Source organism: Bombus pascuorum, chromosome 8 (genome assembly GCF_905332965.1).
Source record: "Bombus pascuorum chromosome 8, iyBomPasc1.1, whole genome shotgun sequence".
Classification (NCBI taxonomy): domain Eukaryota; kingdom Metazoa; phylum Arthropoda; class Insecta; order Hymenoptera; family Apidae; genus Bombus; species Bombus pascuorum.
Window position 1 is genome coordinate 11,431,319 of NC_083495.1, and position 16,556 is coordinate 11,447,874.

At 45.0% G+C, this 16,556-nt stretch overlaps 1 protein-coding gene across 1 annotated transcript in view; it reads right to left on the reverse strand.

Annotated features, from left to right (window-relative positions):
* Positions 1-16,556, reverse strand: part of LOC132909732 (protein pangolin, isoforms A/H/I/S-like) — a 95,766-nt gene that overhangs the window by 44,194 nt on the left and 35,016 nt on the right. Inside the window, exon 3 of the mRNA XM_060964734.1 lies at positions 15,275-15,378. Coding sequence (XP_060820717.1) covers positions 15,275-15,378 — 104 coding nt within the window. The remainder of the gene's footprint in view (positions 1-15,274; positions 15,379-16,556) is intronic.

Here is a 16,556-nt window from a genome sequence, read left to right on the forward strand (position 1 = left end):
ATCTGTACTGTGTTTAGGTGTATTTGTGTGCACTTGGCGAGTAACATTTCCACCGGCAAGACCGCTCCGGTTTTTTGTCCGCTGGAGGAATGAAAAAGCGACCGGCATGCGCTTGTTTTGTACCCACGAAAGGTATCGACGGTCGGCCGACGATTTAAAGAAGGCAAAATGCCAAACTCTCGCGCAAATCTCCCTTCCAACTGCCACCCTCTCTTCGTGTGGTTCCGATGAAACGGTCCATCAGGTCTCGTCCAGGCCTGATTCCAACGACAACCACCACCCATTGCCACCACCTTGCTGCTTTTCATCTGCCTCCAGTCGTAAAAACTGTGCTTTACGATTTCTCGAAACTGACCGGTCTCTTCTTTTCCCTTCGTGCACCGTGCAAGAAGTCTATGGGTAGCTTGAGATGCAAGTATGCCGAGGTTTACAAGGATCTTGACGAACCGTGACGAGATAGAACGAAACTGGGATGTTGGAACGATATTGTGGCCGACAATGAGACAGGACGATGAAGCGTACTTCGAAAGATCTTTTCGATGGCTACAATTTCAGGCTACACAGGTGATTAAAAGGACAGTTCTTGGGAATTTCGCGCAATCTTCTGTTTCTTGGGCATTTGTAAAAGAGCTTATTGCATAGCGTGAATGTAAGGTGGAGGATAGCGAGAGAAACCGATGAATTCCTATCACACGAATGCCAATTGTGTGAACTGTTTGTTCGGTCGACGAGTTCAGATAAATGGAATTTTACTATATTTAGAAATGTCACGATGACAAAAGTTGCAAAATCATGGAAGCCAACGAACAGTGAATGGTCCAAAATAGAAAAGTTCGAACGGGACCGATTACGATTCTCGCGAACGACGTGTGTCTTCTATTTGAAGAACGCTCACTCCGTTCGTGTCTTTTCAAAGGGAGAAGTGGTACCGCCTCTTCGTGCCCAAAACCGTGCGCCACGCTATAAACTTCCTGCGGTAAGGAGCTTAAAATAACCACGTGGAGAAATAAGAAGCAGAAAGGGCGAGGCAGATCGTTCTTGTACTTCGATTAAAGGATTCCCATTCTCTGCGAAACAGAGTCAAGTTCTGTTGCTCGGTTACGTGCAACCGTGTCCAATCATCGGATCATCGTTTTTCCTTTCATTTCTGCTTTCTTCGATTCTTATTTCGAAACGATTCATTTATCTTGCTTTTTTTCAAGACTCGTTCCCGTTCGACGAGTCAGATTGATCGTTAACAAAGACACGACACGAGGATTCCGTGATTCAGGTTCGTTCAACCTCGACCACGGGCACGACGATCCTCGCCTCTCTCTACGAGGAGCGAGGAGCTACGAAAGCCGAAAAAATTCCACAGAGACGCCTGCAGTTCAATTTGTTCGCGGTTCACGCTTCGTTATTGGCTTTAAATCACGAACGGCAGTTTCGATCTGCGGGTGGTACCAACTTCTGTAAACAGGTTTGCCTCTCTCCCCGTGGGTTTCGAGCGTTTCGAACGTTTCTTCGATGCAACGCCAAGGCAAATTGAATTTTCTGTTAAAACAAAAGTCGACGGCAAGGTGTAAATTTTCTTACCTACCCGTCCACCACCTGCCAGCATCTTCCATGATCACGCACCTCCTAACAGCATCTAGGAGAATCTATGTAGATATTAATTTCAATTTACTCCTACGTGACAATCGACCGACGACTCCGCTGTACCTTAGCTGAGGAAGCTTTCCTCGATAATTCGATATCAATTTACACGAGTAAGGTTTGATAAGAGTAATTGTATATAATAAAGTTTTTCTATTTTTCTGTTCTAATAACATATAACTTATGTAAGATCATTGTGTCATCACACGATTTTTCTTCGTATCCTTTGTTCCTGATTGTTACACCTATATCTTGCCACAAAATGCATTTGTCCTATGTCAATTATAATTAAGTATACCTAATTCCTCTCCATTATCACGACAAAACTCCAAAAACACGTCACATTCAAAACACATAAATCTCAAAATTAAAGCTCAAAAAACAAGAATTTTTAGCAACAGTCGATCGCTGCCAACTCACGTTGCGTCCGCATATAATATAATAAAGATAGCCACATTACTATTACTATTATTACAAACTGGCATCACCGAACGTACACAGCTGTCAAGAGCGGATTATCTGCGATCCGCTAGTCGGTGTCACGTGGTTGAGAAGTCCCATAGCCGGCGTCCCACACGACGGACGTGACCCACTTGATCCTGTCCGTAACCCGTGTCCGGCAAGCGGTAGCCGTCGATCTGTCGATCGATCGATCGATCGATTAATAAATATACGGTTGGGCGAGGATCGCGCGGACAGGCCTCGAAGGCACACGAGAGTGCATTCCCGACGTCGGAGCTGCCGCTAGAATTACGGTCGACATTGTCCCAGATTCTCAGACGGTGGCATACGGCCGAGCTACGGATTCCCTTCTCTTATAGCAGCATGCGCGCGCGCTAGTTCGCAACAATACGATTTATTTACGTTGGTGCTCACCTGGAACGGGTATAGAGAGGTTTTTCGCGTGCCACACGGGCCTACGGTAAGTCACCGTTAACGAGGCGTGAACGTGCCGCTGAATTACGATTGTTTTCCATTTAGAAACGCGAAACACACCACCGCCGCCGGTGACAACGTTACGTATAATACGCGCGTATCAGTCGAGCAATAATGGCGAGGCTACTTTGAAGCACGCCGGTACACACGAATATAGTGGGTTGTACAAGGAGAGAGAGAGAGAGAGAGTAGCGTGTGCGATGCTTTACATGATCGACTAATATGCATGCGTTGCATCGTCGACGATCGACGAACGACGATGACGACGACGAAGAGGACCATCGTACACACATGCGTTATAAGAGAGACAAGGAAAGACGTGTGTGCCACTGCATCGTATACCGTTGCTATCTCTGGTGTACCATGGTAATTTTTCATCGTACGTTGAATTATTAATCAGAAAACGGCAAAAGAGCGCGAACGTGTCCCCGCGAGATTAAAGAAGTCGCGCGGAAAGATCGGCCGAAGAAGAACGAGGCGAGCGCGCGAAATTGAAACCCGTATTACCCGCGCCGCCACCTCCCTTATAAATATTCCGTGTAACGATGCCTCGCGCTAGATTGATTTCCCAATTAAATGTAAATGAACTCGTAGCCTGGCGAAGGGCGGAGAGGGGAGGGCAGCCGCGGAACGAGTTTTATAATGTTCAGTTGCGCGCGCCAAGGAGGTGCGGGCTTGAAAATCGTAGGCTAAGCACAGCGTGGCTCTGGTCAATAAATTAATTATTCGTCGAGGGCATGGAGAAACAGAGGGAGAGGAAAAAAGAGAGGAACATAGAAGAAGCCTGGCACCATCTTCTTCGACGCTGTCCCTTTCACCCCGATCCTGGTCAGCCCTCTCACCCTTCTCGATATTTATGATTCTCCTCGGTATTTATTTTGGCTCATTTGTCCATCGAAAACTGCCGCGTCATCGGGCCAGACTTTCAACTTCTTCTTCTTCTTCTTCTTCTTCTACTACTTCTTCCACTTCTTCTTTTTCTCCTTTTTTCTTTTCTTTTTTTCGAACCTCTGCTACCTCGGAGAACCCTTTCGAAGTCTGGTTGGCTGGTGAAAACCGAGGTAGACCCTTCTTCTCCTAACGATTTCTCTCGTAACTAGCGAGGGACATTGGTGATAGATGTTGTCTAACATTGAGTCATCTTGCGATTCGGAAGATTTTAACAGCGGTCGAAGGAACCGATAGAAGTTGTTACCAGCGCTATTATTTACAAGCTTTTATCTCTAAAGAAAAATGAGTGTGTTTTTGGTCTGGTTTGTTCAAAATAATAGCAGAGTAGCTTGTGGCGTTTATTTTTACGATAGAAAAAGAGGAATACTAAAAGAAGGAGAGATGTAACTATTTGCGATGAAATGACATGTCATGCACGTCGATTGTCTCAAAGGTAACCGTAACGTAAGTCCAAGCACGTCGCTTGATCTCGCTGTTTAGAAGTGGCTCTTAACATATAAGGGTACACAACGAAATGGAAAGCGATAACGAAACTATATATGTACATACTTTACTATGATATTTAACCATATTAGCACTACATGTACATAAATACCAAAGAAACTGAAATGCGATGAAGGAAACAAGCCTTTCTCCAAATACATTGGACGGACACGTAAGCCCATAAAATTTCTATAAAAATTACAAATTGACCACTTCGATCACCCTGATATTTTCGGTGTGTTTAAAACAGCAAGTAACTTTCAATGGCTTTGATTGCATTCGTCACACGCGTCTATCGGTCACCATCGGCGAGTGGTTTAAAGCCATTCCTATAGCTGCTCCTTACAAAACATTCTCGTGGAAGAATTTGCCACGCGTGATCTGGTCTCCCCCGCAATTGTCGCGAATCATTTGAAGAGGCTCGTTCCGAAGGGGACGTAATCTTCAGTCGGATCTGAAGAGAAGCTGTCGAGCTGAAAACGCGAACGATCTGTTTGCGGAGATAGCGAATGGCTATTTACAAAGAAGTCACCGGGATGATCGTGTTTTGTCCCGTTGGAGAAGCGCGATACCGTGTTTCCCATTGGCCATCGCAAACATTTCGGCTTCCGTTTTCAGGGTGGTTAACTCTGGACATTCTCCGATATTCACGGGGCCCACCCCGGGTATTTATTCTGGCTCATTTGTCCCTCAGGAACCGCCGCGTCATTCGAAGCAACCTCGAGCCGCAGGGAGACCTTTTTTCTTTTTCTCTTTCTCGTGCACCAAGGATCGTCCCTTCAAGAAGGTCTCAGGTGTTAACTAAAAACGAGTAGTGAAGCGGCTTAAACACGAGACGCCTGGAATTCGTTCATCCACGAAATTCCAACACGAGTCGAGGAAGAAAAGGAAAGCTTTAAAGGAAATCAAGGAAATTCTTTTCGAGGTAGATTACCATTCGTCCTGTCATCCCTCTAGGAAAAAGCCCCTAACAACGATTTACAAAACCCATTAATACGTCAACGATGAGCTCGACGTTGTTTCCACGAACACGTTCGAGATACCGATTTTGTATGGACGTTATTTCGCATACTGGCGATCGTAAGAGGGAACGTACAACTTCTGCAAGACGAGACGCGTCGTTTTCTTTTTTCGTTTTCTTTCTTCCCTGTGTTCCTCCTTCTCTTTATTTCTTCGTTCAAATCGTGTCATCCCCTTCGCGTTCTAACGCCCGACTGCCGCCCGTCAAAAGGAGAACACGTCAAAGAGCAACGACGGCACACGGCCCGGTAGGAGCGTCGCTCGAGAGATCGAGAAACTCGTTCAAAAGTAATAGCCAGGTCGTTTCAGCTAGATGAACGATCAGCCACCAAGACGGAAGGATCGCGACGAGGCACGTAAGACTTGCGTAATATCGTCGGGTAAACGAGATTCCTGAAATCCAGCTCGACCGATTATGTCAAATGACGAAAAGAGAGAGAGAGAGAGAATTCTCTCTGGTTTTCTCTCTTTTCCCCGAAGGATGGACGATCGTCCAACGCGAACGCGGGAAGGAAATAAATTCTGCCGGTTGAGTATTCTCGGTGACGCATGCTCGTCGAATTGCTGCCCGTAATGAGCGGCAGAGGATTTGTCGAGCTGTGCGCGATTCGTACGAAACGCGGCGAGTCCCGTCTCGGCAAAAATAACTCCTGGCTCGCCAAAAACTTCGTCGTAAGCACGAAATTGTATTTAAAAAACGACAGAAACAGAAACTCTCTATGTATTTGTTCCTTTTTCGATGCATGAGACCTCTTTTTTAAATAGAAACTATAAGCGAGGTTATAAAGAAGGATTAGAGGTAACGAAATAAAATTAAACAACACTTGTTAGGAGATTTGTAAGGAATATTAAACAAGAACAAATTGTCTCGGCATAGTCAACCGGGAAGACGACTTAACTCTAGCTTATCAGTATCTTGGACGTGCTGGCAATTCTTTACTTACGCACGTGCTTTTTCATTTTTATTAAAAATAAATTGTATCATACTCAGATCTGTAATTAGTACAACTGACTAAAGTGGAATGAATTCTCATCCTGCGGTCGATTCTCTTCGAGTCTACATGAACCTAAATTGATGTTACATTTCGATGACTATTAATTAATATATAAATCATTTTTAAACGTTTGATTTTAGTATTAGATAAAATTTTATTGTCCTTCGCGTGTACCACGCTTTTTACTAGTAAAGTATTCCAAAGAAAAAGACGATATCTGAAAAGATAAAACACGAAGAAGAAACGCGGAAATAGAAAGATTTGTTTATTTCGAAGAATTTAGCGATCCGGAGGTGTGGAGTCTGGGGGGCCGATTTTCGGCGGATGATTCGTATCTGTGACCGCGCATCTTGCAAATGTTCCCACGTTAAATGAACGGACAGGACAACAATTAGCAGGGTTCCAGGGACACGGGGCTAGAGAAGGGCAGAAAGCGTACGTAATGGAGTCGCGTATCGCACAGCCATCTTGGCATTAACAACCCATGTGGTATTATCCCTTGAAAAAGGACAATCCCCGGGAGTTTCTCTCTATGCCCCCGTATAACAGAGGAGGAACGGCTGAGAAGGTCGGTCAGGTACTTAAACACAAAAGTACTTAACCACGAACACCGAAACTAATGGCGCCTTCGCACCAGGTAAAATTTGCGGTCGTAGGATATCGGGGGAGGGTCTGTTTTCTATCTCGTGCTCCATCATCGTCGATGGAGCCACAATTCAAAAGATGACGACCTTCGGCCAGACTCTAGAATTCTTCACAATTCTTCTTTTTCTTTTTGTTTTCATCTTGCTTCTTCTTTATTTACGACGAGTTTACGAATAACGAGATCACGAATGGAACTCGAAATTCCTGAGCCCGATGTACTCGGTGGAATTTAATGGCCCCTCGAAAATCCAATCGACCAGCATGACGAGATACTATAAAGAATGTCTGAACGATGAATTTTCTGTTTCTAGAACCACGCGATTCACTGCGTCATCCTCGCTATTCACTGTCTAATCAAGGAAGAGAATTGCCTCGTTTCTGGTTGTGACGAGTGAAAGAGGGACTCGTACGGGTCCCTGGTCGGAAGCTGTTGGTCAAGGTCGCGCATTCTCAGCATAAAGAGAATATATAGCTCGGTGTAAAAATGAATCGACACGTGAATGCTAGGTTCACGAGGTGCCTGTTCGCTAGTCTCTTTGGCTGTCCAGGAATTCTATCTGACAAAGATCCTGTCAGAGATGAAAAAAGAAAATTCCATCGGCGAAGACAGAGGGGGGATAGAGAGAAAGAGTGAGCGATAGAGAGAGGAAGAAACGGCGGAGAAAAACAGATGGAAAAAGAGAAAAACTCTTCCCACGAATTGAATGCAGCTAGGAAGTACTACTCCAGGCAACCCTATTACCTATCGAATAAAAGCTGGAGATCCAAGAACGAAGGGATAGAGGAGAAAAACGCGGAAAAAGCCGGACAAAGGGGAAACGTAATTTCACAGATCAAGATATAGACCGTGCACCGTTCGACTGGATCTAAATCGCAGGACCGTGACCAATGGAGAAGACGGTACACCACTAGGATAGAGAGTTCGCGTATTTCCAGAGGAAATCTCGAGCAGCCACGAAGCTCACGGATATAATGCAATGGGTTCTTCTCTTTGAAGGGAAGTTCCTCTCTCCGTCTTTAGGCTCGAGAATGGCATAGTCGATTCCGGAGCAGAAAACATGCTGCCCAATATGGCGAAGAAAAGCCAGCAGACTCTCTTCCCACGAGCTAGACTCGCCGGACTGATTGGCAAACAATTAGCAAGGAGGACGGTGCTCACGGTGCGAGAAGGGCACGATGAAGTACTAAACGCGGGATAGGCATGTATCACGCGGGCATCTTTGCTCGTGCATAGTGCGTACCAGCGAGCCCTCTCACACCCCTTCGCGTCCTTCTCTCTGCCGCTCGTGTCTCGAAACAATGAGAACAATGCCGCTGGTCTTCCGCCGGAGCGGACAGACAAAGCCCAGTTCCACGACAAAACCATCGTCACCATCGTCACCATCGTCGTCGTAGTCGTCTGCTTCCTCGTCGTCGGACGTCGTAGTGACGCGTCGGTCTCCGGGCTTGGTTAAGGAACCAGAACAACGCTTGACAACGGGACCAGAGAGAAAGCTTACCAGGGAGCTAGACACTGAGGCATGGAAACAGCGCCGCTTCGCTATTTTCAACGTCTGTACACGCTTTATGTGCATGCTGCTAATAGAACATGAGTATTGCCTCCAATTTTAACGACAATTCTGTCAATTGTTTCATTTTGTAAAGCTTGTTGGAATTATCGCAACCTGGAAAATTCTCTGTACAAAATTGGCCAATTTTATCTTCGTCGTCTTGTCATCTCGCTACTTAAAATCTTGATCACGTTGCTTGATATAGCAATGAATTCTTTCTCTGACTCACAAAAAGCTCGTAAATCTGTCGTAACTAATCTGACTTATAAAATCTTCTACAGTTACATTCCCAAACTTCGAATTAAACCTGGTACCTCATCTTTCATTAAATACAGTACACTACACGCGTATGTATACCAAAAACCGGTGAAAAATGGGAGTAAGGAAAAGAAGAAACAGAGAGAGAGAGAGAGAGAGAGAGAAGAGCAAGAGGGAAGCAACAACAGCTATGTTGCTGCGTCCATTATATTGTTTTGAATTAAGCGCGCCGTGGCTGGTTGGCTGGGCTGTGTTTTAATATAAGGGTTTTGGATTTCACGTGCATCCACCGACCCCAAACCTACGCTCCCTTCGCGACCCCCGCGCGCCAGTTTCAACCCCCCCACAGAGCAGGTCGTCATGTTCCGTAGTTCTCCACGCAACGTAGAGCCCTTCTGTGTGTCCTCTCTCGTTCTCTATCTCCGTCACCCGTTACCCTCCACGTTTCCCTTCCTTCCGCCCTTCCTTCTCACGCGCCCTTCCTCCTCGCATCTCTCTCTCACCCTTTCTCTCGCGAAACTGCACTCCGATACGCCCGTTATTTTCAGCAACCCCGTCGAATCGAGTTCTTTTTAATTGGTGGGACGTTTGCGCGTTTCCGTGCGCGTACACGTACATTCTTTCTCTTTCTCTCTTACGTATTTTAGCCTTCTTTCTCTGCCGTTCATTTCTTTTTTTTTTCTCTCGTTCCGTCTTTTTTTTTTTACCTCTCTTTCGCGTTCGTTTCCTCCCTGTGCCGCTGCTACCACACGACGTTTCTTTCTCTACCAACACACGACAGTTTCACGTTTTCTCTCTTTCACGACCGTTGTTTTTCGACGGCTGCACGAATTCTAGGCGTCGCGACAAAGGAACGACGAAACGGTGGCGGACCACATTTCCCTAGCATTAGTCGATGTCGCCTAGTTCGAAGCAACAGACAGCCAAGGTTCCGGAATGTTAGCGCGCTAATGGCGAACGCGGCCCTCGCGACGACGCGCGGTCCATCCGCCGCCGCCTATCGATCGTTTCAGGCCCGTGTTTTTATTCCGGCCGCGATCATCGCGTCAAAGAATCCCCTGCAAAAAGGCCTCGACAACCCGCTGAACAACGTTTCACTCGCTAACGCCTACCTTCCTTCCGGGAACGATAGGAATTTCGTATGTTTCGATGCATTTCCCAGAAACTCGCGTCGTCCTGAAATAACGATCGTATTGCAAGCTGGAACTTATGTGTTGCGACGGTTAAAATATTCTTCTGTAAGAAGTGCACTATCAATTTAGAATCTTATACAAACTACTTAGGCTGTAACTCTTTACAACATGAGAGTACCTGTAGTATATTTTGAATAAATGGCTGTAGTTTAAAAATACAGTTTGTTAATTTCGAAAGAAGGTACGAATTTCACATGGTCGTTGGTTTGCTGTTACTACGTGAGGCGAACACTCGTATACAATACATGGAATAAATGATCAAAGGGTTCGTCAATCTCATGGTGTTTCATTGAAGAATTTTACGATCAACTACTGCGCTATTTTTAAAATATTCCAAATTCGCAACACAAAACACGATAGCGACACGTCCAATAAAAAGAAACAAAACTCCTAACTTCGAATCCCAATAAAGACAAATTTTCACCTATAAATCGCTAAGGAAAAATTTCGATCGGAAGGGGAAGCAAATGACCCTGACAACAACTCGAGGAAGGTCGAACATAACCCAATGCGCGGATTATGAAACTATTCAGGGCGTGAGAAGTAGAAGGAGAACAAGAGCGTAAAAAATGCTCACGGTAAAAGAATGCAGTCCAATTTGCACGCGACTTCCTAAGAATCTGCCAGCGGATTCCTGGTCACCTAATTGCCATTTTACGCGCGGCCTTTTATCGTGAAAGCCCCGGCCACGAAAGCCCCGGTTGGTGCCACCTCTCAAAGGCGTTGCCAAGGCACTTTGTATTCCGCAAAGAGCGCCGCTCACGGAACACGCGTTGTTTAGCAAATTGTCGCCACCGCGGTGCTTAATCAGCAGAAGATCGCACCTGCAAACCCCGAACACAAACCAGCTACTTGATAGTCCCTCGGGAACGGTTTGATCTCGTGACGCTGGCGGCGCACGTGGGCTCCGAGATAGCGCATGTCCCAACATTCCTTAGGAAATGCGTTCTAAATCGTTGGCATCGTGTCGTTAACGCGTTTTCTAATCGGCTCACGAACACCTTGGGAAACCGAACGTTTTTTACGAGACCAGAATTTCTCATTCCGGCCTCCGGTGGTTTAAAACTGTCGCACCAACCGGGACGAAAATAGAATGAGAATCGTGGAATGAAGCGGAGTAACTCGTTCGTTCTCTGGATTCGATCAACCGTATATACAGGGTGTTCCAGGGATAAATCAATCAAGGATCAAATTGTGAAATAGTATGTATGTTATTGGTTATCGCTATAGTTTCCAGTGTTACGATAAAGTAAGTTGGTTTGTCAAGATAATTTGATAGAGGAAAAAAAAGAAAAAGGATAGAACTTGTTACAAGTGAGATTTAAAAGTGTAGCTGAAAAGAGATGAATAAATTTCTTCGAAACCAATTGGTATCGCTTTAATTTTCTATGTGTATAAATTTTGATTGTGATTCGATAAAGCTATCAATTCGTTTGACCAGTGAGTTAAACAAAAAATTAGTCCTTAATAGGTTAATGCGGATGCTCGTTGCATCGATTAAACCGTCCATAGGTAATCGGAAAACAACAAATTCGACGCAACGATAACAAATACTTCTATCCATATATAATATAAAATCAAAATATAATATACTGCATATGCCACTGATCACAAACCACAATTACTCCAGACAAATATTCACGATTTTTCAATAAATCACACTGCTAAGCACTTAGACAAATACCCATCCACTTGCTGAAAGAAATCGCTAGCGCCCGGTTTCCGGTCAATTATTCGAAACAGCATATCGCTGCGCTTCCGACGATTACGGCTAAAGAAACTAATGACCAAGTGGTGGTAGAACAATAGAACCAGTCAGCGAGCCAAGAGGCAGCTACCCGACCGTCTCTTCCATAGCATCGTACGTTCTCTATACGTCTATAGTCTGTACGTATACATTAAAAAAAAAAAAAAACCGAGAGAAGAGGAAAAAAAAAGGAAGAAAAACAGAGCGAAATAATCAGACTGGGAGCGTCCATTGACAGATTGTCCACGGTCCCGTGGCTCCTGTTCCGAAAGATCGACCGCGACAGCGATTCATTCAAGAGCCGCGTGTTTGCAGTCGGATTTCGGGCGAAACTGCTTTCGCGCCCATTTTTGTTGGAGGTAAGCGTACGAGGGTTCGTCGAGACACGCTCGTTGTCGGAAATAACGACATAATGACATGGTAGAAGATGAGTGCCCGAGGTAGGTAAATCCGAGACAAGGTACGGGCCAAGGGTGCGAGCAGGACGGTGAAAGGGAGAGAGAAACCAGACTGGGTGCTTGGCTCTGGTAGGGATATCCAGTAAGGAAGAAGAAGGACGGACGTAATAAGAGAAAAAGATGGACGGTTGAGTTGTGTGCGCACCGACTTCGAGTCGGAAGCGTTGCTGACCATCGCTGGGTAGGCCGGTGGTTCATCAAGTCCCGACCAGTTGAAGAGAGCTCAATAGGCACTCTTCGAAGTTCTTGGCTACGTCACGCAACCCTTTATCGCATCGACTCGGTCTAATTTTATTTACGGTTGATCGCCGGTCCGTAGACGGGCGTGATTCCATTAGAAAATTCACGGGAAGTGCATTGAGCGCCGCGTTTACGGAATACGATGCACGAACGAGTTTCTGTGGTAATTATCCGGGGCAACTAGACTCCGCTAGAAATGTGGAACGATATCAGCACCGTCTTAAGTACTTAAGTACTCTGTACTCTGGCGGGCGATGACTGGTCTAGTTGGCTGATGTCTGACGCCTGTAGGTTTCCAGATTTCATTAGCTTATCTTATCTTTCTCTTCGCGTTACAACCGTGGTGTAAAAATAAAATTAAAAAAGAAAAAACGCACATTGTTAGGATCCATACGTCACGCATTAACAAGCATACTTCGCCGAAAAAGGAGAAGAGAGAAAAAGAGGACGTATTCCGAGTCTGAACGTTGAACAACCATTACCACCATCACTTCGTCACCCGTTCTCGACGACCGTCGACGTTAAGCATGATCGATACGAGGCGAATCGCGGAAAATTAATGTCCGTCTCGCGGCGGCGGTGCTTCATCGACCGTGAAGAATCGACGAGGAGGAAGAACGGGTTCGCGGAGGATCCTGTACTACTACTGGTTTCGCGAGCAAACGCAACAGCTCGAAGCACGTGAGATAGAAAGATTCGGTATAGGATCGTCCTTCGTTCGCAAGTATTAAGATGCCTGCTGACCTTGTAAAGAACGTCATAGTAGATTCAAATTGTTGGGATCAGCGAATAAAGTCAATCGATTAAAATATCGTGTATAAATTAGTAACTCGTAGCGTATGGAAAATTATGAAAATCGTTTGTAGAAATTTTAGAACGAAATAACAATTATACGAGCCTTTCGGTAATCACGTCGATCAACTCCGTAAATTGAAAAGTAGAGAAAATTGATTATCTGAAATACAAAGTCTTCGACGTTTTTATCCATCGTGTCGCGATTGTATCTGGTTTCGGTTGTATCACGAATTTAGAATCACGTTATATAGAACGAGAAAGAGAGAAAGGGATCGAGAGACACAGAGGAATATGGGATCAACGATGCTGAACGCGGCACGCTCTCTTTAACACCGAATCGGCCCAATTTTGCCCACTATTTAGCGACGCCATGCTTCACCGCAGTCAAATTAGCCGTCTGTCCAAGCACGCCGCTGCACTCGTATACACTCACGTATACATACACACGCAGAGATAAACGCAAACGGACCCGCGAATCCACTCGGCGCAACAATGCTATTCGCTCGCGTGTACACGTGAATCTGCAAATTTCATTCATCTCGACGGTTCACGGGAAGAGGACAAGGGGGTGGAGAGGGCAGGCTCTCTCGATTTTAGCCGGCTTTTTTAACCCGTCCCCGACAACGAGCGTCGACATCCGTGTGGCACACCTATAGCGTGTCTCGTTTCCCCCTTTTCCGATTTCACGCCGATCCTCGTTAAATCGCTATTGTCACGTACTTTCGATGTAAATCATTCGCGAAACAAGTTCTCTCGAGCACGACCGATTTCCCGTGTCCGATAAACCGAGCCAAGTACAAAGTGACGAAAGCTCCTACAATGGAGTGCAAAAATCTTCGTTCTCGTACATTTTCTTAATTTTTCTTCTATCGTTACATAGACATTTTCTATTTGGATATTATCATATTATTATTGGAAAGTTTCTGTTATTGAATGGGACGATAATTTGAATAATCCTTCAAGAATACATAAACGCTACTGAATCGTATTAAATTTAAAGACTGTAGAAGAAACGCGTAAGTATATATTCTACCATTTTCTTTAGGACGTTTTACGACGTTGACCTTTTATGAAATGCCATTTGCTTTATAAGTTACATCCTATATAGTTTATCGTATTGTCTGTTATCTAAAAGCGTTATACCCATAAAACCAATAGAGTATCACTTTTCAATCGCAATCGTATTCAAATATTCTCTTTCAATCAGTAAATAACAGGATTCTATAAATAGACGATAAATAGCTTTCATTCTGAAATCTTCATTCGTAAACTTGCATCTCGATACAAACTAGATCGTTCTAATCAAGTAAAATGTATCCTAGTCTTTCTGTATGACATAACAAAAACATTCAGATTCGCGAAATAACGCGCAGTTGGTAAAAATCAAAGTTGGTTCTCGGTAATCCGTCGCGTTGCTTATAATTCAATATTCGTTAAAATTCCTGAAATCCTCGCTCACGGAAGAAAAATCTTTCCGAGCGAATAGCTCTCGACGCCACTGTACGCACAACACAGTTGACGCACACACGATTTTAACGCGGAACGAATTCCATTCGCGTAATCGCTAATGCAGCTAATTGCGCGCGGCTGACACGATGCGATACCCTTTTACTTTCCCTTAGATATTTGCGGCACTAACGCGGCTCTTTCCTCTCGGAGAGCAGAGATAAACTAATGGAGAACGCGCGCATTGAACCGCGCCGCGAGTTTCTCTGGAGCGTAAAAAGAAGTCACCAGAATGTTCTCCCGTTTGGTTACGATTAATCGTTTTAAAGACGTCGCGGAAAGAGAAACAATCCTAAGCGCCGTTTCCAGGCGGCACTTTATCATCGGGACCGAGCAGACGCGCGAACGTTCGCTCGTAAATAAATCGTGAATCCAATTTGTGGCCGCCATAAATCAATACGGGAATCATGATTCTCAAAGGGCACGAAGAACGCTTCGAACTTCGACTGTCTGACGAACCGAGACTGGCGACGCGTTCGAGTTTTTCGCGATTAAAACCTTTAATTGCCTTGAAAACGTCCGTTTTCTGGATCCAAGAAAATAATCCACGAAACCATTAAGTCCGATCCGGAAGGGCAACGCTATACGACATCTTTGTAATTTTTTAACGGTGATGCTGTGCAACTTGTTTATTTATATTTACGTTTTGTTTCATCGAAACGTTCACATTCGTCGATTTTAATCGTCGCGGACGAAATTATTGGACATGTAAACTATCGAATAATTCCTGAAGGTATCGTATAGGGAAAGTCAGAGGTTTCGAAATTGCGGTCGTGTCTTGTACGGACCGACACTTTGTCCTTGAGCTCTTTTCTCCAACAGGTAAAACGATACGAAAAACAATAAAATGATGAACACTCACCATAGACACAGGAATGGGTCCTCCGGCGCCATTGGGGTAGGGGTACGGCGAGACGAGGTAGCCCATGTTGAACGACGAGGTATGTGGCGTCGGATCCACCTTACCTGTTTCACAAATCAAGAGAAAAACAACAGGTGAGCAAGACAGCTTGAATATTATTAAGAATTATCAAGAAACAGATCTCGAACGTGCATTCGTTGACCAGAATTATTCTTAATCCTTCGAAGGCTGACTTTTTCCTTCGAACTACTAGCTTCGGAGAAAAAATATTTTCAACGCTTGATTTTTAAATATCCGTTCATCTATATTCGTTCGTTTTTTCATTTTCTTTTATCTTGCGAATTCATTCGTCCGAACCTTAGATCCGAAGACCTGATTTTTAAACAGCCTACGCAAGCAACAGCTATTTTCGATTTAATTTCGATAAAAATAAAACAAAATGCTACTTGCTCGGATTGTATATTTCGCCTCATTTTTATCTCTAATATGATAACGGTACGTCGCAGCTGCGGTTAAATTAAAAACGCGCTAAAAGGCGAGACACTCGGCTACAGGCGTGAAACACCCAACGAACCAACAGCATTTATCTTTTCACGCTTATCCGGCGTAAATAGTCTCCGAATAATTACATCCTCTGATTTTTCCTTGCCAATTAAACGCAGCTACTCGCACGCAACTTACACGTACGATTCCAGGCATTCCTCTAACCATCTTCCGCTGGTACGTCTACATTAAACCAGTTCCATTTAATGGACTTAATTCGCGCTCATCTAGTAGATGCCACCTCGACAAGTCGTTCGAGGGACACCGAAACGATGCGTATCGCCACATCCGCCCCATGCGCAGTTTACAATTCTCTCCTAGAAACCAACCGGTAGTCTGGACCCTTTAAGCACAGTTCGAGAATGGATCACGATACCGGAGAAACCTTTCGAGTTTATCCGTTCCGCGAAACTGGATCGCGGCGAGCAACAAGAATCCGTCGGCGAGCGACGGAGGACTCTCCTCGCCAAGTGATACCGATCGTCTCTTTGGTCCCGGGGCCTCTCTTCTCCCGATCCGTTGAAGGCGTATCCTGTCCCGCTCGAGAAGCCAACAGACACGGTCCCCGTTCTGCGAAACTCGATCGTTTCGAGAGGTAGAAACCTGCTTTCAGGATTCGAACTGATAACTATCGTCCTTTCTTCTCTTCTTTTCTGCCCTCTCGATCTGTTGCTCGTAGTCGCGCACGAGGGCTGCATGGTGAAATCAGGATCGCATCCCCTCGGGTCTAAGATCGTTA